The sequence below is a fragment of the Saccoglossus kowalevskii genome, chromosome 5 (genome assembly GCF_978046115.1).
Source record: "Saccoglossus kowalevskii chromosome 5, keSacKowa6.1, whole genome shotgun sequence".
Classification (NCBI taxonomy): Eukaryota; Metazoa; Hemichordata; class Enteropneusta; family Harrimaniidae; genus Saccoglossus; species Saccoglossus kowalevskii.
In genome coordinates, this window is record NC_140645.1 from 15,665,024 (window position 1) to 15,692,103 (window position 27,080).

Sequence of the window (27,080 nt, forward strand, 5' to 3'; positions counted from 1 at the left end):
AATACACAAAGAGGTGTAATATTAGGTTTTATTTTAGGCTTATACATATTTTCTTTCACTCAGTCCATGCATGGAACTGCCATTTAGCTTCATGGTCCTTCAGGTTGTTTTCTCCTTGGGGGGCAGGAACAACAATAATTATACAAATCCTAAACACACTACGAAGACTCAACAATAAGGAAAGAAAACCCAGACAACCATGTCGTACTTGTGTTGAAATATACATTTTGTATTTCACGTCAGAAAATTGTTTAAAATAAAATATTCAATCCCAGCAAAATCGAGGTCAAAGGGTCAGATTGCGTGCATATAATTATAGATAGATAAAACAAGAAGTATTTGAACTTTTGTCGGTTGTTCAACATCTATGAAAACCAGAAAGACAATTATAAGACAATGTGAACCTCGGACATTTTTTGTTAGTCCGAATTTTAAATGCGAGTGAGCGAGCGGGCGGTGGTATTTCCGGGTTTGCGCGATCGAAAATAAAGCGGAAATTGTCTGGCCGAATGCACTAAGCGGTCGCAAAAGCGAGCGAAAAAAGGGTCGGGGAAATGAGTACTGTACGTTGGATAGATTGATGAGGTTGTAACGTTAGTATATACACAGGCGAGGCTGACTTCAAAACTTCCCCACCGTTGGAAAATGTTTGGTCACGTGAAAGGGTGACGCCGCCAGCGGCCGTTTATCTCGAAAGTGGGCTATTGCGCGTCGCTCAGTCTAAGACGTAATGTGAAATACTTTATTTCCGCTTTCACATTCAACTCATTAAAAATATTTGAAAATATATTCCATACAAAACACCCAGAAGCCTTTTCAGCGAAAATTAATTCCAGCGAAAATAAAGTATTTTACAGTAAGCTATTTTATTATTTATGCACTCAGTTTTGCGTGGTAGAGTTTTGCGGGGTTTATATTTTTTTCGCGACTTTCTTTGTTTACTTGTTATGGTTGGATAGATTTCAGTTTACTCTATTTTATTTAGGGTTTTTTTACGGTAGCTCTGAGCGGGACTCGAACCCACTGCCATTTAAAGCTAATTGTGACCTCTTTACAAATGTTCGTATGCATTGAATTATTCATGAACAGCGACAAAGCGTACCATTGTCCTTTTGTTAAATTAACCACACTTCAGTGCTGTGAAAGGAGTAGGTCATATGAACCCTCCATTTTATCGTTTTCTTCGTAGTGTAAGTTGGATATCGCTACTTCTTATCGTGTATTCATGGCTGTAAATTCCACAGTTGTGCGACCGGGAATAAGACCACATTATTGTTATGAACACTCTCGCAGTTTGCCGTCGTGCGATCACATGATTCCGACCTCAAGAAGTGTATTTAACTCGTGCGATTACCAATATGGCGTCGTATGGTTGTATTTGTGCGACTTATAATCTAAGTAACTAGGTGCAGTAGCAAAAGGTAAAACGGTCACCGATCTCATTTTGACGACCAGATGTGAATTATCAACTATATCAAGGTAGGTGACAGTGTTTTCGTGCAAGTTCAATGTATAATCCCAGGGGTATAGTCTGTCTGATTCCACTGCTATATACATATGCGCATGTGTCCATTTATACCTGACTAGTGCTCAAGGTCAGGTGGGCATATTGCCGACTGGACCCATGCCAGGTAGACACATTACCGAATGGGCCCGTCCGTGTCTGCTGGTCGTGTGAGCAACTGTCCTAAACACTGTTAGCGATGTATGCTGTACTTTTCATCAGTGTATATTGTATATTTCATCACACTGTTAGCAGTGTAGATTTCATTACACTGTTATCGGGATGGTTATCGGGGAGGTGCTGTACATTTCATTACACTGTCATTTTGAATTGTTTACGTTTGTGAATCCGCCTTGGCAGCTCTTAGCTCTCTAGAGCACTGCATGCGATTTTTGTTTATCAAGTATTCACAGGCAATATACTGTCGTAAGTTTTAAATATCATTCACCCAGAAAATGATTGCTCATACACATGTTACCACGGCAACTGGGAAGCTGTGACTCCTAGAAAGTGCACCAATAAAGCTTGGAACAACTTTGTTTATGTTATTTGCGCAATCCAATCTGTCTCTTGTTTAATATTGTTACTTTAATTTTCATTTGTTTAGACTTAACTAACGCTTCCTCCCTCAGATGATTTTTTTAATTAAAATTCAAACAGCTATCATAATTGACCTGACCCCGTTATTTAAAAGTATTGTAATCAGCTGCTAAAAATGCTGGTATCCATATCGTGTAAAACATCTTGTTATTGAAAGGTCAAATATGTATTGCAATATTTGATCAAAGATCTGTTATCTCTAAAATTGATTGTTAGTATAAATTCGTAGTGTCATTCTTTTTTATTTTTTTGGTACATAATTCCTACATTATTTTGTTATTATTCAGTAATTCAGTCGTTGTTTAGGTATCATTCAATTGTTTTATATTTTTATTATTATGATCTAATATGTCATTAGTCGTTCTCATTGTTTCAAATTGTTTACCTATTTGATCTATATTTGGTTATTCGATTGTCTTGATAATTTATTATCTCATTATTAAGCTGAACTACATATTAGCTGAACTCTCGTCGTACCCAGATGTCACTGCATTAACTGGCGCTTGCTATAGTTGCCAGAAATGGCAAATTATAGACCCTCTATCATCGACGACAGTACTCTCAAAGCTGATAATACCCACCACCGACCTACAAATATTAGATGAAAATATGGTATTACTACTGCAGTTTTGCCCAGGTCGAATATTTTATACAATATTTGAAAATCTAGGCCAGTACACATCACACTCTCTTATCACTGTGGAACAGTGTGTTTTTACCGGCGGATTTTGTGAGGAATATTGATCAGATCAATATTTTTGCTGGATGACAGGTTAGTATGCTTATCGTCACTTGTGTGTTATTATTGTCGTAACTAATTTCTGACAAATCAGTAAATCTGATGATGAAAATTGGATGTTTGCATCAACAATGTCAACTTTAATTACGCGCTGCACCATTAACACAGAAGGTGATGTTTTTCAAAATTATTAATATGACAAATAGTTGTTCGAAATATTCTCAAAGTTTCAGCATTGTTCTGGACCTGTAGAATTTTTATTGATTTTTTGAAAGAAGGCTTCATTCACAATATGGCTACCAGTCAGTGACCTCAATACGCCCCCATTAGACACAAATACGGTGAACTGTAGTTTATTTTCACATTACAACAGTTTACTTGTAAAACATTTAAATTGGTAAGAAACATTGAAAGGTAGCAAGTTTGTTTGAAATCAGTAGGCATCGGGACGGGAGTGGGGTTTAGACGGGGTTTACGTTGAATAAAAAAATTGTATAGCTGTATTCTATTTAGCAAGTATATCCCAACTTTGCCAGTCTTGATTCATGCATTTATTTCATCTAAACATTTCGTTTACTGGGTAAACTGGATCAAAAACTTGGGCTCATTCACACAGCAAAATATGTGTCCAAGAATTGTCTTACCTAAATGTGAAAACTGTCTCACTCCTCCCACGGCTCAAATCTCTTAGTCAATTGTCAGGGAGGTAGACCAAATGGTCAGGTAAGCCTAAATTAGTCTCTCGCAGTTTCATACAGATATCCTTGCCAAAATCTGGGCTTATTCACCGTTAGGCAAGCCTGCTTGTGTGAAGCTAGCTTAAAATAGCTAAGCTTCAAAAACAAATTCACTGTTAGCGATTACAGGCTTACAATATGTATCATTTTGACATAATAGTGAAGTTTGAAATTTGAAAATAGACTTTTTTGCCATGAGATAACATTGTTCTATGCTTTTTGTTTTGCAGATATAACATCACTGATACCAGTGCCATACTATGTATTTAGATTTAGCATACCGATAGACTGGATTTCCTTTCTTTTTACTTTGACCTTTTTCAATTTAACAGCACTTTAATTTTTCTTTATCAAAATTCCAGTAGGGGTAAGTTGTTAATAAGGTTCCTTATTGCCAATGTCACTGATTATTTTGGTTATTTTTAAATATTGGTCGTAATAACCATGTAGACATGAAAGAAATTAAATGACTGTAATAGCCATTCATCCGTGTTGAATGGTTTGTTCTTTAATGAGAATGGGTTAATAAACTTTTTGAAATTGTACCACAAATGTGTGCATTGTAATAATATGAGTAGAAGTTGAAAAAAAGAAATTAACATATAAAAAAAAATATTTGATCAACTATCATAATAATCATCAGCTTGAATACATTTTTCTATGAAGAAGATTTTACTCTATCCCCTCAAGTTTCAGATTGAGCAACAACTACCATTACATGTGCACAAATTTCATATTTCATAAACCCATATTTCAGATATCTTTGGCCATTAGCTGATATTTTCTGAATGTTAAGCTGGATTATTATTTTTCCTACTGCCCTTCCATCATTTAGAACAACCCCATTGGATTTGTTTTATTTCTGGAATTCTACATTTTTTTCCGATTTTCTCGTTCAGTCAGTAGACCCTCAGATAAATTTATTAAATATTTTGGTTAATTGTTTATTATATTCGAACTTCCTTTCTGCTATTTAGAACAGCCCCATTGAATAGTTTTTGTGGTTTGAATGACCTGGTTTACAGTGTTATAAAGATTGTACGCATTTATTTGTTGTGCGACAGAACTTGTAATTTTTACCAAAGCTAGGGATTTTTTTTACTTAAGGGTCAATGACCCGGAGTTGTAGATGAGCTTTCATACTTAATGTGTAGGCAAGAATTTCATTGTGTTTGCACAGATGTATGCTTAAATATTTTGTTTAAATGGTAATGCAAGTCTTTAACATATGCCGTTCTTTGTTGCGTGTTTTGTTATTATGAGTCATTTCCTGTACATTATATTAGCTCATTATATATAGGTCACAGCAGAGCCGCGGTATAATGGGGTCTTACTCCGTCTTGCTGTCGGATCTCTGTTTAAAGATTTTTTTTTGTACCTGTGCTGATTTTTGAGAATTTTTACCGGATTAACGTCTTGAATTTCAGACTCTTGCGTTTTGTATCGTTTCTTGCATTGTAGTCATTTATTTGTTGCTTATTTTGATATTAAAACACAAGGGTATTGCAAACCATGAGTTAAAGTGACCATGCGGGTGGATTTCGTGTATTTATTGCCCACATTTCACCATTGACGAAAGTATAACTTTAGTGAAGCACTCGCTATAATTCAAAGTGTAACTGTCATTCAACACTTCGGAATAGAAATCCAAGCGGCGATAACAACGCACTAATGGTTTCTGTGTACGACTAGACTTCAGGTAGTAATGAGATCAGCTAAATTTGAGAAAATTAAATGGTTATAGTACTCAAGCCAACGATACTGGGGCTCGGTAAATGCAATACTGCGACCGTGTACTCTATAAATAACGCTTGCTGCCAGGCAAAAGGTCACCTCGAAAATAAAGAAGACTCTGGCAGTTTTGTTCTACCTTGTATAACTATCTATACGTGATTTGAATGAAAGCTGGACCCCAATACAAAGGGAACGTCCATTAGTTGTATACATGCACATAAATTACGTCACCGAAAAAGTCTATTTAGATGCTGTCCTATAAAAAGTTCGAGGAATTGTGATGTGTTGTTATTCAAAATGACTTCATATTCATCATGTGACAAATCATATGCACGATTTGCATGGCGTGCAAATAATTATGCCTATGTTGTTTAAAAAATGATAATGTATCATCACAATCTTATAAATGCGTTATGTTACCCGGGTTTTCCTAATACTTATTGATTATAGTGTTATATTTTTTTTTATTTTAGTGTTTCAACTAATTGGTTATGGAAGGACGATTGAAGCTGGGATTTGCTGTCATTATTCTGCTGTTCATAATATTAACATCAGTCATGTGGTGCCTCGATTGGAGCATTTCATCATACCAAGATATTGCGATGGAGGTATCCGGGAATATTAAGATTCCTGAGTCTCAGGATATTAAGATTACTACAGTGAAGCAGGAGAAGCCCATTCACGTGTTGATAAATGCTAGAATGCGTACAGGTTCATCTTTGACAGGTCGTTATTTCTCTAATCATCCTGACTTTATGTACCTATACGAACCGGAACTCACTTTACGATATTCTCTGCATTACGATGTATATAACGACAGTGCAGCAAATATAGAGAAGCTCCAAAAGCCGTTCTACGAAATTATTGAAGGTTTTTTTGACTGTGATTATACAAGACGTCCTGAACTGTTACCGTTTATATACAAGACAAAATGGATGAAATCATTAAATGGTCTTGCTCACCTTAAAGGCCCTCAGTTTAATGCTAAACAAATAACTAAACTATGCGAGACAAAGACCCATCGTGCAGTGAAGACGGTGCGGATAAATGATATTTCGAAAGGTCTTGAAACGTTAAAAAAGTATGATGTGAAAGTCATCCAAATTGTAAGAGACCCCCGAGGTATGATCAACTCGAGAATAAAGTGTGAACACTTGGACAAGCTGAAAACAAAAGGGCAAAACGCACAAAAAATCAGCGACGCTAGTAAAAACTACTGTATATGGTTAAAAAGAAACATAGACGCTGTTTGCAACGGCTCGGCGTGGTTGAAAAAGCACTATATGATCGTGCGGTATGAGGACATGAGTGAAAGACCGCGTCAATTAGTCCCGCTGATGTACGGCTTTGTAGGCTTGTCAAATACAAACGAGACTGATGCAATTTTGTCAAGCCAGAAGCTAAAACCGGGAAATGCAATTGCATGGCGGTATAGTTTATCATTCCAACAAACACGCATTGTACAAAATAACTGTCCCGACGACATATTCGAAACACTAGGGTATGTAAAGGTTATGAGTGAAAGTCACCAACGTAATGATTCATTCGATCTGGTGACGTCATCATCACCCCATATTTGTAAAATGATCACCCTCGAATAAAACTAGTCCGATTCAAAATAATATTATTGTCCTTGTAAAAGACATAATGATAACAGCTCAACTTTAGCTCTGCTGTCGACTTCGTCACCGGAACTTACGGTACGTGTGATTGTCCATCGTCGTCTGCGTCATTTTTTTGTACGTTTTCGACTTCTTCTACAAGTCTGATTGCTTTGATACTTGGTGTAGACCTTTGGTAGACGTACCTCAGATTTCTTCATTATCGCTGTGACCTATTGAAAGCACCCTAAAAGTAACATTTTGCTTATAATTGGTTTCATTGAAAACTCCTAATGTACCACATTATTGATAAATTGTCAGCGGGTTACAACATAATAAACAGTTTTACAAGCCCGCCGAACATGTATGTTCACTATGACATTATATATCAATTAATCAAAGGCTAAATTAGGAACTGTGGTAGCGTTGTTCTGTTTATCTGTATATCTGTCTATACGTATTTTGAACGAAAGCTGGTTCACAATACAAAGGGACAGGTACAGCTAGAAATAAAGCATTTAGTCATGCAAAAGGTCACTTTGAAAATATAGGGAACTGGGGTTGTGTTGTCCTGTCACGTATATTAGTCTATACATACTTTAAATGAAAACTGGACCCCAATACAAAGGGACCGTCAATAAGTTGTATATATCGACATAAATAAGGCCACCCTTAGTCTGTTGCATTTTCAGATTTGATGAGAGTATTTTTGAAAATCAAGGAATTGCGATGTGTCGGTATTAGAACAACGGCATAGTACTAATTTGACAAATCAAGTGTACGGTTCGCATTCCGGACAACAACATTGTGCTTTGTTTTAAATGATAATTTTTCATCTCTTGATCTTCATCATTAACTGAGGTTTAAAACCAGGTGACCTAAACTTTTAGTGAGTTAAGCGATATTTGTTTTCTTTTTAGTGGGGTTGGCTCTCTGTATACTGCTGTTCATATTAATAAATTCGGATATGTGGTACCTTGATTGGGGCAATTCATCATTCCACAATGAGGGCATCCGGTAATATTCCCAGGGATAGTTAGAGGACTGCAGTGAAACAGGACAAACCCATTCACGTGTTAATAAATGCTAGAATGCGCACAGGTTCATCTTAGATGGGTCGTTATTTCTCTAATCATTCTGACTTTATGTACCCATACAAACCGAAACTCACTTTACGAGATTCTCTTTGTTACGATGTATATAACGACAGTGGAGCAAATATAGAGAAACTCTAAAAACTGTTCTACGACATTTGTGAGGGTTGTTTTGACTGTAATTAAGTCACTCAGTTCAATACCAAACACTATGGTATGTAAAAGTTAAGAGTGAAAACCAGCAACGTAATGATACATTTCCTCTGGTGACGTCATCGTCATCCCATATTAGTAAACTCATCACCCTGAAATAAAACTAGTCCGATTCTAAATAATTTTATTGTTCTTGTAAATAATCCAAATGACAACACATAATGATCTTTTTTTAGAAATGCATTAAGTTTGAAATGAAATCATGTTATCGCTGGATTCTATGGAAAGCGCCTTTAAAGTAGCATTTTGTATATATAATTTGTTTCATTGAAAACTCTATGTATTGTACCATAATGTTATTTTGTATTTTGTTGCGAATTTATGAATAAACAATTATACGAACCCAATCGAGCATGTATGTATGTGTACAATGAAATTATTATATATCAATGCATCACAAACTAAATTAAATTTCATTATAGTAGAATACAAACGATCCATTGTGCATCTACAAATATTGTACATGAAATAACAAATGATTAGGTATTGCAAATATAATGATGTTCTTACAAATGAGCGCATAAATATGTAAGATAAACCGAATTATTGCCTCGGTTTGTTGAAATGATATAGTCGCAATTACAATTGATTGCATACGGATCAAATGGATGTTAGGTGGACCACAGGTCTACAGAATACCTACTTCAATATACGCCAAGAGTGGGTCTATGCGAGTATGTATGTGCAATAATATTTGCATATATGTATCCCCAGTCTGAACTAAAATGACTGAGGTGTTACAAATAATTCATGCGGTTACAGATTTATAAATGCGAAGATCTCCAGAAAGTTTTGAAACTCTTGTAAACATATTTTTATACATCTGTCACCGTAACGCCATAAGTTACAGCGTGCCGTACGGGGAATTTTCATCCTGTGTAAGGAAATGCGAATTCCAAATATGGAATTATTACTAGCGAGAGCATCCTCTAATAATAAAAGAAACATGGCTGCCACCAGGGTAGTTCAAATTGCCGAACAGAGAAGCTGCAAACAATTCTGATATTGAAATCGGTAGGTTAACCCTAAGTAAATTGAACTTTTTCACTTTTTTTTTCAAGCCATTTGACATTAGTTTATGTATACAATGGAGTTGATATAAATTCTGACTGATGCAAATATGCAGCGTTACGGTGGTTCAGGACTACTTAACAAAAATATAAATTCACATGATATATTATTTAATTTGCAAGACATAAATGTAAATACGCTACGAATCTTTAAATTTATTTAGTTAAATTTAAAGATATGTCCTGTTCATTTATGTTGTGCAAATTTAAATCTGTCCTGACAGTTGTGGGCCACCGTAATGTGTAGTGTCCTTTTCAGAAAAAAATTCTGCAAGGTCTAATTTTGTCACTGGCAGTGTTTTGTCACATACTTTGGTTGTCCATCTTTACTTACTGATTACGTTCAGCGTGCATGTTAAAGTCTATTGCAGCGAGCTTGGTCCTAGCCTTATATCCAACAAATCTGAAAGAACCATACATGGAACATTTATTATTCGATTTTATTGAGAGTAGCCTAATAAGTCATAAGCTTTTTTCTACTACAAAATTACACATGTGGCATCAACATAATAATAATAATAATAATAATAATAATAATAATAATAATAATAATAATAATTTTATTAATTGTATAATGGCCTCTGGCCCATTACAATCATGCAAATTAATTATTGACAAGAAATAAATTTACATTACAAAATATGTATGAAAATATAGATGAAGAGTGTGTCAATAGATAATATAAGCCCTATATAATAATGTGATGGGGATATTAATATATACATACAAGCTTATTAGGTTATTCTCATTTGATCTTTGATTAAAAAACAATAATAAATAGAGCCAAAGAGTTAATGATTTGGCTTTTAGAGGAACTTAATAGTTGTACTAGAGTATTCAAATTTGGGGGTTGTGTCTCATTTGGAAGATACTTTTTCCTGATTGTGTCCCATGCAGTGCATTTTAGTAAAAAATGATATTCATCACCAATTTCTTGCAGGCACAAATGACAAATACGGCTCTCCCTAGGGATATTATTATGTCTGCCTCTTTCTATTTCTAAGGGGTGGCACGCACATCTTAATCTTGCTATTGCTCTGCGCAATTTTAATTGTGGCAATGTCACATAGTTTTCAATCCCAAAATTTGTTTTGTATTGCCTATAATACTGTGTTTTTTCACCAGAACAAACGTCTATATACCAATCTGTAATTCCAGTATCTTTGACCCTTTCACAAACTTTATACAAGAACATATCAGAGTCCCCCACCCCTTGATTAAACCAGACATAACCAAATCCATATTTAAATATCAGTTCTTTAATTTCTGTGGCCCATGACCTTTGTCCTTTTTCGTCCAGTGAAAGTAGCATCCGGTAAGCTTTCTGGGGTAATCTGTTTTCATCCATGCTAGTAATTTTTAACCAATATTTCACACATCGTTTAACATGGTAACAAAATAAGGGTAGCCTCCCACAATCCCCTAATACTGTACAAGTTGGAGCATTTTTACCTACACCGAGGTATTGCCTACAATAAGATGTATGTACACTTTCTAAATGTTGATATTGACCATATCCCCAAATTTCAGACCCATATGTAAGTACAGGTTGAATTAAGGTGTCAAAAATCTTAAAATACAAGTCTGCTTTAAAACATTGCATATTTCCTAAGTATCTTTTGATTGCAATCAATTTCTTTTTGCCTTTTATAGCTAAATTTTCTGTGGTAATATTAAAAGAGCATTTACATGACATTACCAATCCCAAGTATTCATATGAACTAACAGTACTAAGTTGCTTGTTCCCGAAGTACCACTTTTCATATTTACTGAGATATCCCCCATTTCTGTATACTACAATTTTAGTTCTATTTAAGTTGATATTTAGATCCCACTTGTTTGTAAACTCATACAATATACTAATTAGTCTTTTCAAGCCCAAAACAGAATTTGAAAATAAAGCAATGTCGTCAGCATACAATAATGAAAACAACTCTAACATGTCGTTCGGGATCAATTGTATTCCTCTATACCCAGAGTCATCCAACATGCTTTGTAGCTCATTAATGTAAAATGAGAATAAAATAGGGCTGATCATGCACCCTTGTCGAACCCCATTCTTCAATTCAAAGAATCTCGAAGTGACTCCTCCTTCACGAACACATGATTTGACGTCTTTATAAATACTTTGTAAGATTACATACATTTTCCCGTTGATACCATTATTGGCCAGTCTAAACAATAAAAAATCCCTGTTAACAGAGTCGAATGCCTTCTGGAAATCTATATAGAGGCAATACAATTTCCCCCCTTTCCTGGCTAACTGTTTCTGAATTATGGCATATAATGTGAATATTTGATCAATAGTTGAATAGCCTTCCCTAAATCCAGCCTGTGTCTCTGGGATTATATCAAAAACCCTTGCCCATTTTGATAGTCGTGCTTCAATGATACTGGTGACGATTTTCCAAATATACTCATGAGTGATATAGCTCTATAGTTACCGGGATCATTTCGACTGTTTTTCTTGTGGATAGGAATAATAATACCTTTTGACCAACCTTCCGGAAAGATACCGGTATTAAAAATTAAGTTAAAAAGGGCATTCAAAAATGTTATCGACACATCACATGAAAATTTAAAAAATTCAGCGATTAAAAGGTCAGGACCTGCAGATTTGCCATTTCTAAGTTTATGTATTGACTGAATAATTTCTTCATTCGTTATTGGCACATTCAATGATGTGTCAGTTTCTCCAAATTCTGTAGAATGCGGATCAAAACTATACAGAAAGTTTTTAACTTCAGTAAGATGCTCTCGATCTATGTTATTGTTACATGAATCCTGGTTATACAGTTTTTCGAAGTACATGGCCCAATCTTGTAATGGGATTATAGATGTTTGATTTTTACTCTTATTCTTTCTAATAGTTTCCCAGATACATTTTTCACTTGTTATGTTTTCTCTAATTGTATCCTGCAATTTTTCGTTATATGTATGTTTCTTTTTTCTCACCAGTGAGCGAAATGAATTACGGGCACTTCTGTAGTTATTTAAATCAATCTCACGACCAGTATCACGATATCGACGTAAACGGGAAAGTTTATATAATTTTGCCATGCGACATTCTTCATCATACCATGGTTGTTTATTTTGTCTGTGTGAAGATAATCTTTTGTTAGGGATCTGTACTTGCATAATTTCTCCCGATTCTTTTAAAATATCAGTAAATTGGGTAACTGTTTCGTTTAAATTATGAGCCCCGAGTTGATTAGTCAATAAATTAATTTCAGCAGTTTTCTCCAAAACACGTGTTTTATAAATTTGCAATAGTTCGTTGCTCCAACGAAATTTCACAATGGAATTATTTCCGATCGAATTTTCGTCTGAATTAAGTACACCAGAAATTCTAAGTTTATAACAAAGTGGAAAATGGTCAGACTCACTCCTGACTGGTATTGTGAAGGATGTCACATAGCCATACAAATCCAGGGATACCAGGGCGTAGTCGACTACACTTCTACCATCATTTGCAATACACGTGAATTCACCAGGCTCTTTTCTGCCGTTTAACATACATACAGACAGGTGTTTGCACATAGACAGAAGTGAAATGCCAAAATTATTACGGGTAAGGTCCCTAGAATGGCGTGGAATATCAAAATCACACTGCATATAGTTAGGATCGATTCCAATGCTATAACGAGCATCATCATGTAACATGTAATCAGGGTCAAATGCGGTTCTAGCATTGAAATCCCCAGCCATTATTATGCTAATATCACCAGCATTACATTGTGACAAAGAATTTACCACGTCATTTTCAAGTTTAATTATACCATCCATTACGTCATCATTCTGTAAATACCACTTTGAGCCTTCTGGAGGGACATATGCAGAAACAAGCAAAATGTCATTTTCAAAACCAAAAAATAGACTATCTAATAACAAAATCACCGCCCCCGTGATTTCAGGAAGCATTCGTTTAACCCCTTTTAAATAACTTTTTTTAACATAAGTGACGACACCGCCACTTGCTCTTCCCCGGTTCTTAAACTTCACAGCGGGGCAATTAAATGCTACATAACCAGAAAACAAATTTACATCATCTATATCAATACACCATGTTTCAAGTAAACTAAATACATCAAAATTATTACAAAAACAATGAAAATCTGTGTCATCTTGTTTACATAATAGACCATGCACATTCCATGACATAAAATATATTGCTGCATGTGCACCTCGTATGTTTGAGCCTTGGCCACATTCTTAGCTATTGTGTTGGCGTAGTTGTTTAACAGCTTGGCTAGTTTCGTCATAGATGTAAACCAATCGAACACCGGATGGTTTGTATACAATTAGCTTATCATAGCGTACGGTAACTTTATTACTCCGGTCATCTTGTAGCAACGAGTCGCGATATGCAAATAGTTTCTTTCTTTTCATGCGAATTCGTTTTGAAAAGTCTTCTTGAATAAAAATATCAGACCCTTTCAGTTTGTATGCGTTTTTCCTTATTTCTTCTTTATCTTTATAATCATTAAATTTAGTTGCAATTAGCTTTGCCCCGACCACCACTGGTCCATTAACAATACGATGCGCTCTTTCAATTCCTATCTCCCTGTCTATTCCCAACCTGTCTTTTATAATTTCCCTCACCTTTATCTCGGATTGTTCCCATGTTTCATTTCTCTGATCTTGCTTAACACCAGAGAAAATCAAATTACATCTTCTTGTTCTGTTATCCAAATCATCGTAGTCATCTCTCATTTCCTTCATCATGTCGTGCATCTGTTTTAGCTCGGACCCTAAATTTCCGCTCATTTCATGGCCACTGTTCCTCCTTAATCTATCAATATCTTCACGCATAGTAACCATGTCGTCTTCTATATTATTCATTCTCCCTTCAAACAGCTCAAAGCGCTTATTTATGTTTTCTAATACATTGGAAATGCCCCGCAATTGAACTTCCATTGTGTCCTTTAGTTGTTTAATGTCCTGTCGTACTGGGTCGTCTAAATTTGATTTACTTCTCAAATTTCTGCGTGCACCTCCACCGGCCTCATCCGAGTCACCATAGTTTGGACCAGGGTTCACTTCCACATTACCAATTACTAAGAGACAGAATAGGCATGTCCGAACTGCTAATGTTGTTTTACCACATAACAATAGAGAACAATAGGTCACTGCCAATATGGCGAAAGTACCGTCACCTTTACTCAGTTTGCCGCCACTAAATCTGCCTATTCTTGTTCTATAGGTAATCACATCCACACCCATCATCAAAACATGTCACTATATACCTCGTTAGATGGAAACGTTGTCAGATCCTACCGATCGTGTCTCAAATTCGGCAAAATTCAGGAAAGATGCGGAGCTCCAACGTAAACGATGCACGAAAACGAAAACACATCCTCGTTCAACACATCATCAACATGTGGCTATGAAAAGCCTCCAAGAAACCAGTATCTCTGATGATGTAAACCAACAAAATACATATTTGAAATGATCATATAAATTAACAGAAATGAAAATGTTCATTTACACTATGTTTAAAATCATGCGCTTAAAGATAAATACCAGTCATGAAATACGATCAGAATGTGCACCTGAAGTTAGTGTAGTGCCCAAGTTGTTCCAGCAGGTGCTTGTCCTTCTAAGGGATAAACAAGCTGGTGATCCTTTTTTGAGCCAAGGCTTGCACTGGTTTTCTTCAGGCAAACGTTTATGAGCACATCCACCATAAGTACTATCAACATTCAATAGCCACTCATGTTCATTAACCACATGATGCAAAATGCCAAACCAAATTGCCTGCAAAAAATCAATATAGTATTTGTACACATGTAATTATAATGGCAGAAAATAGGCATACTGCATCTAAATTTTCAAATAAATTATTCCTAGATCTAAATTCTTGAGTATATCAAAAGAAAACATAACACTCTAGTGCTCACATGAAACTCATAACAGTTATAATGATGTGAAACAAAATATGACATATACCTTCATTTCCCCCTCATCATCGCCACATACCAAAAATGGTGTCTAACCGCAGTTGCCCACACAAGTAGTTTCTTACGATACTTTGATTTGGATGCCTGAACACAAAATGCTAATTTGTTGATCATCAGATGGAAACATTTTCACTAGCCATTGACTATTGCAATAAAAAAAAAACTTTTAGAGACGGTGGCAACGAAATTTTACATGAAGGGGTGAGATCTGCTCACCAATCTCGCGCCGAAGAGGAAACAACTTTGACGCTATTATTTCTCCCAACGTGAATTTGCAAATTAGAAATCCAGTATTATATTTTACAAAATATTGGAAAAAGAAATACGAAATTGAAGCACGTTATTACTTGAGATACAGAATTCAAGCTACCTGTTTTATGGGTGAAAAGAAATAGCAAACTTTTAGTGGGTCATTTCTCAAGCCAAATTACTTTCCCTGGAAACTGGTAGTATGCTGTCATTGATGCATTTGAAGCCTTTTTTGTATCGCATTCGTATACATCAAGCAGATACGAAAACGAAGAGGATGTACCGGATCATACAATATAAAGTCGACCCTCAGTGCGTCTTTTATCAATCTTCAACATAATCTTTGCTCTCTGGGGCAACTCGTGTAGATTCGGTTTTCTTGTTGAAACTGTATATTTTCAAGACTTTAAAATGATATCCTGAATATAACCTGAAAATTATTAATGCAACTCGATGAAACTTACATTAATTTTTGACCAGTTTACAAAACATTCCAATAAGAATTATTCCGCGCATGTGCAATGTACAGCTTGTAAACACGGTGTCCGTGTTCAAATCGACAGCAGACGACGCCAACAACGAAGCAAACTCTTATTTTTAGTAAAATATTTTACTTACAGCCAAGGTACAAACAAAAAATATACAAAAAAATACTGTGGAATACCTTATCGAAACGTCTGGCAACAAAACGTGCTTCATTACATCGAATGCAAACTAACGTATCCGGGTTACATGAATGTAGCAAAATCACGGTGCTGTGTAATACAAAACCCACAAGCGTTTCCGTAATGAACAGTCGATAGATATGTAATTACAGTGTTAGTATTTATTTAGTACATGACTGGAATATCACGTTCACTGTTTCTCTAATTATAAGTACCCAAATCCCGTGCAAAAAATAGAGATCGGCCCTAAATTAATGGGTACATTTCAAGAGATTTATGCATTTACGCGACATACAATTAAATCCGCTTTATGACGTAGATATTCTATTTCTGTTTATGATAATCACTACTGTGCTCTTTTATTATTCACTATTTCCCTTAAAGTGCCTGTGAAATGGCAGCTATTTTCACAGCTAAAATTATCCATTTATACATAAATATTATTAATTTTTATGTTTCTGAGCATAAATTAATTTTTTTAAGTAAAAAAATGCGTTTTAAACTCACACTACGGCAACTTTATTTTTGTGTATTTTAAAACGAAGCTTCTCATTAGCTTCTCATTTGCATACATAAATTCCCCCTGTGACGTCAGAAGGGGAAGTTGCTGGGCAGCATGCATTGCCGATACGTGTAAATAAGGCAAATTTCTTGTGATGTTTCCTCGTCTTTGACTAAATTGCCACGTATATACTTGTTCGTCGAGGAAGAATGAACCATAATGAACACATAGTATCAAGTGGGTTGCATGGGGTTGAGTCAGATGCGAAATATGTCCGGTCTGGTGTAGCTAGTCACCGTGGTCGTCATCGTCACCGGTGCACGTTTGTACACTGTCGCTGGACTCCGGCATTGTACAAAATCAAATTTGACGCCTGAATCGTCTTGTTATTTAGCAGGTTACTAGGCACGTCACTACACTGTTTTATTTCATCGATCGTCTGAGTAAAAAAACACATTCAAAATTAAAATAAAAAAAGAACATATTTTGACATTCTAAACATTAAATTATAGTCATTAATAAAATAGAGAAATAATTAAAAAAACGACAAAACACAGCTACTAAATAAATGACTGCCGCGTGGAAATAAATCTGTTGTAATGGGTGAACGCGTCGGGTCATGGGACAAGTGCGTGAATGGCGGCGTTTAATTGGATAAAAAAAATAATTGAGAGCGACTCACATACAGACAAATTCAGAGTGGATTTAGCGTGATTTTCATAGTTATGACATCATATTAAAAAAAAAATACATTGACAGCCCAAGCCCGGATTCTTATTCCATGAATTATTACGCAGATCAAGCTGCAAGTAAAGGCAACAAAGGCGTGAATTCGACATTCAACACCAATCACCGAACAATTCAGACACTTTTAGCCTGCGAATATGAAAACGGCCTGAGGGCTGCGTATTTCCTGTTTGTCCGACGCTTCGTTTTCGTGCCATTATCAAAATTACTGCTACCTTTTACATAACACGGGTGGTCTCTATAAAGCGATAATCAGGATCGCAAAAAAAAATCAATTCATTTGAAACACTTACCCGACGTCTCTGAAATCCGCCTCAGTGATCATGGGCCGGTCCGGAATCTATTTTTTCGAAAACGTTTTGTATTGCGCCAGGTTTAAGTTGTCGGCGTTTCTCATTAAAACCTAGTTGTTTTGTCATGGACAAAGACAGTTTTTCGAAAAAAAACAAACAATCTGAGGTGAAGTGGACACTACATATGACGCTTTAAGGAGGAAGTCCACCCCAACCTTTTCTCGTTATTTTCACGGCTTTCGTCCATCGATTTTAAACATCATAAATGTTTGTTGTGAAAACAACTTCTAAAAATTCGCTCTCTCAAAAATAAAATAAAGTTGACAAAAAAAGAAACGCCGACCAAAAAATGTACTGTAAAATGACTGGGTTTAAATTTCGCTGATTTACCATTACAGGTATATTCAGTGGGTTTTAAATTCACGGTTTTATCTTTTAGATAATGTGTTCTATGTTAAATTTTACATATTCACTGGGTTTTAATTTAGCACATTTTTCAATCAGCGAAATAAGCAAATTTAAAACCCAGTAAATAATTAACCCCTTTACAGTATATCGTTTTAGTATGTTAAATGACACAGTGATATAAAAGTACGGCCCAGGGGTATGGCTTCCTTTCATATTTTAGCATTTGGTGGCGCACTTTCGGCGAGAGTCGGAAATCCGGAAACAGTCGACAGTTTCAGGATAGGTGGGCGTGGCTACAGCACGGGAAATATCTCAAATTTACTTGGATACGAGTAATCATTTTCAGCAAAAATATCAATAATTGCCCATTTCAGTGAGGCACAAATCTAAAATGGGAAGCGTGTGGGTGGGCATTGCACTCAAGCATTGGATGCGTTGTATTACAGTACAGAGCCATTAAATTACAGTTCGTGTTTGTTAGTTGGTAAGTAAGTTATTTCCTTTCATTTATATTGTTTATATTTAGAAAACATATGTTAATTTTACTATTTAATCACATGGTGCCATTCATTGACTGTATTGACGTTTAATATTATAACAAACAGACAGTTGTAAGTGAAGGGAAATGGTTTAAATTCAGTGAATTAAAAATAGTCCTAATATGTATTATTTTTAGGGTAAGTTAAGCCAGCAGGATTGAATTGAAGTAATCTATTGAACATGCCCGATATTGTGAATATTTGTTAAAAGGAGAGAAGGGAAATAATTGATATGGAATCATTTTATAAGCGGTTCAATGCACGAGTATTAAGGAATTAGTAGAGATGGTAGTGCTACTTGGGTCATCATTCAGTGTGTGTAAATACCCACAGGTGCATGCACAGACGGCGACGACTCCACAGTTCCGTGCATATATATATGCATATACATCCATTCAGAGTTCGTGGGTCGCAAACGCCAATATGGAAACCAAATAATCTGGCAATGTTTTCGTTCCTAGTAAATTCCAAACGGACATACTATGCTAACTGTTTTAAAGGTTGCACTAGCGAAAATACACGCTAAATATAGTGAGCTAAATATAATAGCGCGAAGTCCCAGGCTTTGAACTGATTTCGTATGAATTTAAGCTGTCCGGGTCCTTGTTACATCACGTGACTATACTCACTGGGCTAAATCGTTGATATACGATTGTATACGCAGATATACATTTTGTATATATTTATGGTATACGTTCAGTATACGCATATATGATTACGTATACGAATCGTTAAATATACGTACATATGCACTACGTATTTTTATGGGTTTTTCACCCATGCCCGCCTTGGGTGGCACGGACCGTATACGTACTTATTTTCATGCATTCTTGTAGTACAAATTACGTTTTAGGAAGTCTGTATATTTACGTATACGTGGAGAATAATGTGCATTGGGCATTTTCCGGCCTTATTTGGGATCACTTGTGAGTAGCGACCGCGGCCGCCAGTACTTTATATAAATAATTATTGGAACTGTTGAATCGCACGGCATCTTGAATCGATCTAAAAACGTCTCATGTGTGGCCGAGTACATGTAACTGTGAGATGGAGGTGTACAGGTACAATTTGAAAACGGTTGTTACTAATTTCGAAGTTAAAAAAAACATTTCCTTACTGAAGTGTAACATCGCTTTGATATTAATGTGACGTCTTCATTTGTCTCACTACACACTTGGGAATTCGAACACAAGACAGGAAATTGCACAATAGATTTTACGTTGATTAATTGCAATATCATTCGCAAGCCTGAATGAATGAATGCGAATAATACGAGGTGTGAATATTTTGGCGAGTGTTTAAATACTTTCCATTCGGGACGTGTGCGTGTTTCTCGGGGCCGGCTTGGGATCTCATACACGTGAATGTTGGTCGATCGGTTTCGGCACGAATGGCATTTTGGTGGGAATAGCCGCAAAGTCCATACCAAGAAAGTGAAATGAATTCTCACTGAGACACATGTAACAAAATTGGTCGAGTTTGCCGTCATCTTCATTTCTAGGGATCGTTTGAACACGGAGTTTCATTTCTATTTCATTTACCATCGTACGCTGCGTTATTTTCAGAATACGATCTATATCACCACATAACAGTGAACAACACTAAACATAGCAATTTCTTTTCAAACAACTATGGATATTTCTGGATAGTACTATTTGCAGTAGCGTTTCAGATTTGCGAACACAATTCTCACTGTCTTCGTTGAACCATAGACAGTCTATGGTTGACAATGCTATGTGGTACTTGGCAACGCATTACGGCCCGGTCACACCGACCGAACTTTGTTGGAGCGTTCCATCAACGGTAGGGAGAGGGGGCGCAATTTAGACAACGCTCGTCACCGCGCACAAAATGGGAGAATATAGGCGTTCCCTTAGAGGTGCATCGCTGGAGCCGGCGTTGCTTTAGCGTTGGTTTAACGGTAGCGAGCGTTGGTTTAGCTCCGACACCTCCATACCAACGCCAAACCAAAGTTCATCACCGCAATGGATCGCTGTTTCAACGCCCGACACCGTTCCAGCAATCCCGTGTCCGCTCGTAAAATGATTACAACCGCTCAAACAAAGTTTGTGCAACGTTGGATTGCACCAACGAATCATGGGACACTATTGTTTATGTTGTTTACAATGTTAATCTATTTTTTTGTTATCCATTGTTATTTTAATCCATAAAAAAATATATTTGTTTTGAGATTAGGCTTAACTAGAAGGTGTCCCTTTAATCACCGCCCGGGCAAAGCTGGCGAAGCAGCGGTGGTCCAGCGTTCAAGATTTCTGCGTTGGCCTAGCGGACCCAAAGCGTCCACGAACTTGCGTCTAGCGGTGCCAAACTTGACTGGGCGTTGTTAGAGCGGTGGTGAACATTGCCGGAGCGGAAAATTGCCCGCTCCTTACCGCTCGCAATATTTTGTGCAGCTCAAAACTTTCAGAGCGGTAGGAGGGACCATCAGTGGTGGCCGAGCGTATACGGCGTTGCCTTAACTTCTTTTGAAGGGGAACCGCTCAATCCCATGGATTGCACCAAATAATCATGGGACACTATTGTTTATGTTGTTTACAATGTTAATCTATCTTTTGTTATCCATTGTTATTTTAATCCAGAAAGTAAATTTGTTGTGAGATTAGGCTTAACTGGAAGGTGCCTCTTTAAACGGCGGTGAACGGTAACGAGCGGTGATAAAATGTTTTCACCGCTCCCGGAACAAAGTTCGGTCGGTGTGACCGGGCCTTTAGGAACTGTGTAAATGTTTGTGAAAACTAGACTGACGATTTTTTTAGTGTATTGACATCATGTGACATAGATTGACATCAGTTGATTGTTCAAGCGTAGCAGCGCAGCGGTTTACTGGTTTATGTTTTTTTTTTACCTTTATTCAACAAAATCTTAATTTTAACTTTATTTAATGTCATTAATACATTGAATCACTGCAGTAATATTCATAGTAACATACATCAACTGTTTACTGTAGCGAGAATTGCAAAGAAATATTTCATATTGTTTAGAAACCTATTTATACTTGGGAATTTGTCTTTAAACAGGTATTTTGTTATCACATTTCATTTATAAATGTAAATAAATGTTTTTCTCTTACTATCATTTGAATTTCTAAATACATTTTACTAGAAATTTCCCGTTTTCCGTAGTCTATGGTGTACGCGAAATATACCCCAATGGTGTAGTCTCTCGTTCGGGTATATGAATTCATTTCAGCTTTGTGGTAGAGTGTCTCACAATTCTTTGCGCGAACTTTTGCGAGCGTCCGTAGAACACTGTCCAAAATATTGAGGGCGCAATCCACGGGTTAGACGTTACATTGTGGGCTGAGTTGGAACCGACGATTTGATAGTCACTAACAAATCAAACACTATGTTTTTAGTACGTGCAGAATAGTAAAATAACAAATATATGTATTACTGTCGGAAATAAAATAATAATCGAACGTGATAAAACTGTGAAATGTCGAATTTCGCAATCGCATTAGTATTTCACACCTCTACTAACAAAATGCTACACGCTAACGTGACTTTTAAGCACTGAAGTGACGAGCCCTTTTAAAATCAGTTACGCAATTTTTGCATTAATCCAGGAACAAGATGTTCCATTTCCATTGTAGTTGTCGATTGTCTGACGTTCAGGCTGATCTTAATTCCGATCTCATCTTCACCAAGTCGAAGTTTATTTGGAAGTTTTGATAAATCTCGCCCACAGTTTCAAGCACCTCGGATCACCAAATATGTGATCTTTAGTTACAACAGAAAATCGTTTGCGCAAGGAAGTCATGGCTACATCAAAACAGACAGAAGAAAGCGTGTTCTTTTAGCAACCGAGACCAAGTCACCACAAGAGAATAATATCAACCCTTTTAGAAGTTCTGATAATCAGCGTGCCCGGATTGACCGTGAAGTATTTGGAAGTTGTATTTAACTTTCAGTCGATGTAGCGTGTCTAGCTGTGTCATTTCAAACACGCATAGAAAAGTCATTGTTCACACATAGCTCATACAATTTCATTTTAACTATTATAACTTGTATTCAGTGGATCGATTTTAATTATAGCCTGCAAATCGCTATATACGCAATTTTATTTTATGTGTCAGAAAAAACGTAAGTATGCGAAAGTCAAAAATTGATGTCCGATTTAAATAATTGACCTCTTCCCCTAAATTACTAGTAATTCATGTTGGCCATGTATGATGTCCGTTGTTCCATGCTTTTGTCTGATCTTTCATTGTTTTTAAAGGGCTCTACTCAAATTTGCAAAGGGCTCAGGCTGTTCAGCAATTAACCGATACAGGCTAATGTAAAGTGGGCGTTAGACTTGCATACAGTATCTTGTTTTATTTTTATATTAAATAAAATATGGTAGTGTATAAATGGCGAAAGCGGTAACCCAACTTTTGCGGTAACACGGCTCTCGCCATTTACACCCCCCACTACCAAAGAAGGAGCTACGACACGATCCCTGAAACGCTGTCGGAACCAATCACAAACAAGAACAGACAATGAATATTCCACCCCCCCCCCATCTGACCAACTTTCTCCCACGCTAACGAACACATATTTTGTCTTCTATTGACTTCCTGTTCCGGTCCGTCTTTGAGAATTATATTTTATTTTTATTGAAAAAAAAAACACACCAAAACCATAAACAAGATACTGTAAGCTAGTGTAAGTGGATGTAATCATATAGCACTAGTACTTCATACCAATCTGCATTTTAGCAATAGTTTTATGTGGCATAATATTTGGAGCAAACATTTGAAATCACGGGGTATGACCATTACACTTAATTTTCTTTCACGTTGTCTTATTTATATATTTTTTATTTTCTTGAATGTGTCAAAGTTTGTTCCTGCTCGCGCGCACTTTTTATTCTTGGTGATTGGTTTGCGTTTTCTTTCTCGACAAATTTAACACCCCTATAATTTTAAATATAATATACGGAAATATACGGAAAAATAAAATACATATTAAGTTACTACTACAATGGTTAGCACGTTTTGATTTCGAGCGGGCGGTAGTTTTGAATATCATTGCCCACTGTTGATTCGGTAATATATTAAGTAAAAACTGTCCAGGTCACCAAACATTATATTACAACACCTTTTCCTATTCAAATTTACTTGACAAATCTCAATTAAACTGTTACATATTCTATTTTAGATACTGTCACCAGAAAAGGACAGGGAGAGACGAGAGTGTTTTTAGACACCTTAGAAAAAACACAGAAAGAACCAAAAGTACTAGGCTAAAGAACAAATTAAAATCGAGGAGGAGATGAGTAAATGTTAATTTATAGTTTTATAATTTTGAATTCGTTTTATTCAATCTTTTTAAAATAACAGTAATAATAAATATAATATTAATTGTAATAACATTTCCATCATTGCAGCTGACGGAATGCCAGGACAAAGAAGTTAAAGAGGAAGAAAGAGAGATGTGGGAGATGGTAACGAAAGTTGTGGACTTAATGTTGTCAGATGAGGAAGACGGCGAAGGAGATCGGAAAGGAATGTTCATTGCGAGGTCTCCGACAATCAGGTCATGGCACTGAACGACTTGATTTTGGATTAGGACAACAGGGTGGCAAGGAGGCAACCGTCCCGCATGATCCCGAAATAAGTAGGACCACCATGTACCCGTCGAAACCGTTTTGATGACAACGTATTTTTTTTCTGATTCCAACCCAAATGAACCCTTTCAATATTTTTAAGTTATTACTGGAATTTTATTTCTTTTGTTTTCTTTCATTTCCTTTAAATTAATGGTCGAATTTCGTTATTTCTGTGATAGAAGTCCACTAAATTTAAACCACTCAAAATTAACATAAATTTCACCTTCAATTAAATTGAAATTAAAAACCCAAGTGATTTGTTTGTGTATGTATGTTGAAGAAGATTTGTGTACTTTCGAGTGTATGTATTGTTATTACAAATAAATACTAAATCACTTGAATCATAAATGTCTGTCTTTTATTCCCACCTTTGCAATTACCCCAAAACAACTCCTCAATATTAATTAACACGAAATTGCATTAGTTGCAATGTGTTATCGTTGACCGGAGATCTACTGTAAACGTTATTTCCGATTATGAATACGTTGCCCTGATTTCCATTTGTGCTTATTTGAAGAACAATGAGTGGCCAAATATTTCATTGTGAATCACCTCCCGCGTTTGATTCCCTGTGGTATGCGATCTAGTCTGATACAAGTCACGAGAGAACAGTCACTTGTAACGTACAGATAAATACAGAGTTAGTGCCTCGTTGGTGGTCCTGTGATCAGAAAAAACGACTAATCATGGTCATGGGTGTGGCAATAACCATTTCTTTATCTTTAAATATTTATGACTGTAACAGGAGCTCGTGATATTGCTAGGTTGTTGTATTGTGTTTATAAACTTGTTGCGGTAGCAAACACGAGTAATACCGGTATTATCGATACTTTATTTATAAACACAATACTAGTTTTGAGAAAAATTACGAGCACGTGCGGCGCCAAAGAATGAAATTACTACGTGACTAATTAACCGGAAATGAACCGTGACCTATAATATGTGACCTGTATGCAAATGTTCCTGAAAAATCAGCCAATAGCATGCGCTTTATATATGCCGAGTATACGCAAAATATACGTAGATCTGCGCCGATGTTAATTATGTGCACTGGTTTATTCCGTGACCGTATACACTACGTATACGTTGATCTGCGTCAGTATTAATTCTGTGCAGTGGTTTATCACGTGTCCGTATATACTACGTATACGTAGGAATACGTTAGACAGCATTGTTCTGCATTACGTGTACGTTAATGTGGGTAATGTATACTTTCGGTCTCCGTAAATATACTGCTTTGTATATATTTACGTATCAATATGTTCCGAATTTGTGAATATACGCTACGTATTCCCCGTACACACGTTGAATGTACGTGTGCGCCGACAAACGTATATCTTCGAATATCGGAAATATACGCGTGCGAATACGCTAATGTACCCGCCGTATATCAACTATGGAGTGACTATTGAGTGAAATGAACGTAATATATAATTATAAAATGATTGTCAAGTACCTTAGTCATTGCCATGCTGTTTCAATTTGCTATCAGGGGGAAAACTCGTCTCTCTGGGTTCTCCACACTTGTCAGGGGGGAAACTCGTCTCGTCTCTACATCTCGTCCCCTTGAGGTATGGGATCGGGAATGTCACTTATACTTTACATTCAAATAAGACACACACAACGAAATACGTTTCAGCTCTCGTCTTAGTCGGTCAATCGAGCACTCTATAAGACACAGCGCCCTGGGGAAAAAATCCCCAAGACTACCGCAAGGCTGACCCAAGACTCTCTTAGACTGCGTCAACACTCGCCCCAAGGCTCTCCAGGACTCACTTTAGACTGCCCAGGACTGCGTCTATCGAGGAGTACTTTCCAAGACCAACTCAAACTCTCTTTATTCACCTTCAAAACTCTAACCAATTACAAAACAGTAAAAAGACTCTAGGGCGTAACCTTCAATCATAAAGCCAATCACACTAAGTACTGAATACGCCATATCTTTTGATTAATCGCTCTCTACATTAATAACTATGGATACCAACTGTCAGAATGGCGACGGTTATCTCGTAATTAGTTCCAAATCACTGAGCCAAGTTCCGTCCAAAACTTCAAATAGGCCTAAACGATGACAGACATAACACAGCAATTCAGCTAATAATCAGCTAATTAAGTCGGTCAACAGATACGCGAAAACAAATTCATGACACATCCCTTCACCCAAACTGAGATTGTGCCTCCTGGCATAACACGTTCACAAATTAAAGATACCGTCAGCCACACATCGTCATAGGGTTAAATACAATACTAATAAAAGGTATAAATCAAAAAGAGTAAAAACACACTAATTAAGTACAATGATTATAACGTCTAAATACAATGGTTATAAAGTCTCAAATATCAACGGTTATAAATCAAAAAACAAGGGAAAAGCTACCAATCGACCCACTTTTCTCAAAACGGTTCACTGAGGTAACCCTACGCTGCACTGTCTCCGTTACTAAGGTTACAAACTCTATATCAAAAGGTCAACAAAACTAAGGCGTGTCGTTGTAACAAAGCGATCAGCCAATCGCTGCAGTCGACAGCATGATCACGTGATTACCAAGGATGCGTCTCTCGGTTAAAGCATTGCAAAGCGGTAACTAATAAACAATGAATAAAAAGCTATTAATCAAACTTCTGTCATATACGCTTATAAACTTCAACTGAACTCAAAAGTCGTTAATCTAAACACAAGTCATACGGCGTGGAAACAGAATGCAAAGACAATGTCGCTATATAAAACATTACTCCTCTGGCAAAAAGACGGGGAAAAGCAAAACGATATACACTACTGAGTTACATATAATCCTGTCAATCATGAACAAAA

The 27,080-nt window shown here is 36.4% G+C and overlaps 1 protein-coding gene and 1 long non-coding RNA gene across 2 annotated transcripts; both read left to right on the forward strand.

Moving 5' to 3' along the window:
- The first annotated feature begins 1,197 nt into the window (after positions 1-1,197).
- Positions 1,198-6,936, forward strand: LOC146745810 (carbohydrate sulfotransferase 3-like). Its single transcript, XM_085499150.1, has 2 exons — positions 1,198-1,479; positions 5,788-6,936. The coding sequence occupies exon 2, from the start codon at positions 5,806-5,808 to the stop codon at positions 6,913-6,915; it is 1,110 nt and encodes a 369-aa protein (XP_085355276.1). The 5' UTR covers positions 1,198-1,479; positions 5,788-5,805; the 3' UTR covers positions 6,916-6,936.
- Positions 6,937-18,405: 11,469 nt separating this feature from the next.
- Positions 18,406-23,920, forward strand: LOC144362666 (uncharacterized). Its single transcript, XR_013422600.2, has 2 exons — positions 18,406-18,600; positions 23,818-23,920. It is a non-coding gene; the product is annotated as an uncharacterized LOC144362666 (long non-coding RNA).
- Positions 23,921-27,080: the final 3,160 nt, after the last annotated feature.

What these genes read in the sequence shown, in the direction of transcription:
- LOC146745810 (XM_085499150.1), top strand. Translation starts at nt 5,806, where the DNA reads ATGGAAGGACGATTGAAGCTGGGATTTGCTGTCATTATTCTGCTGTTC.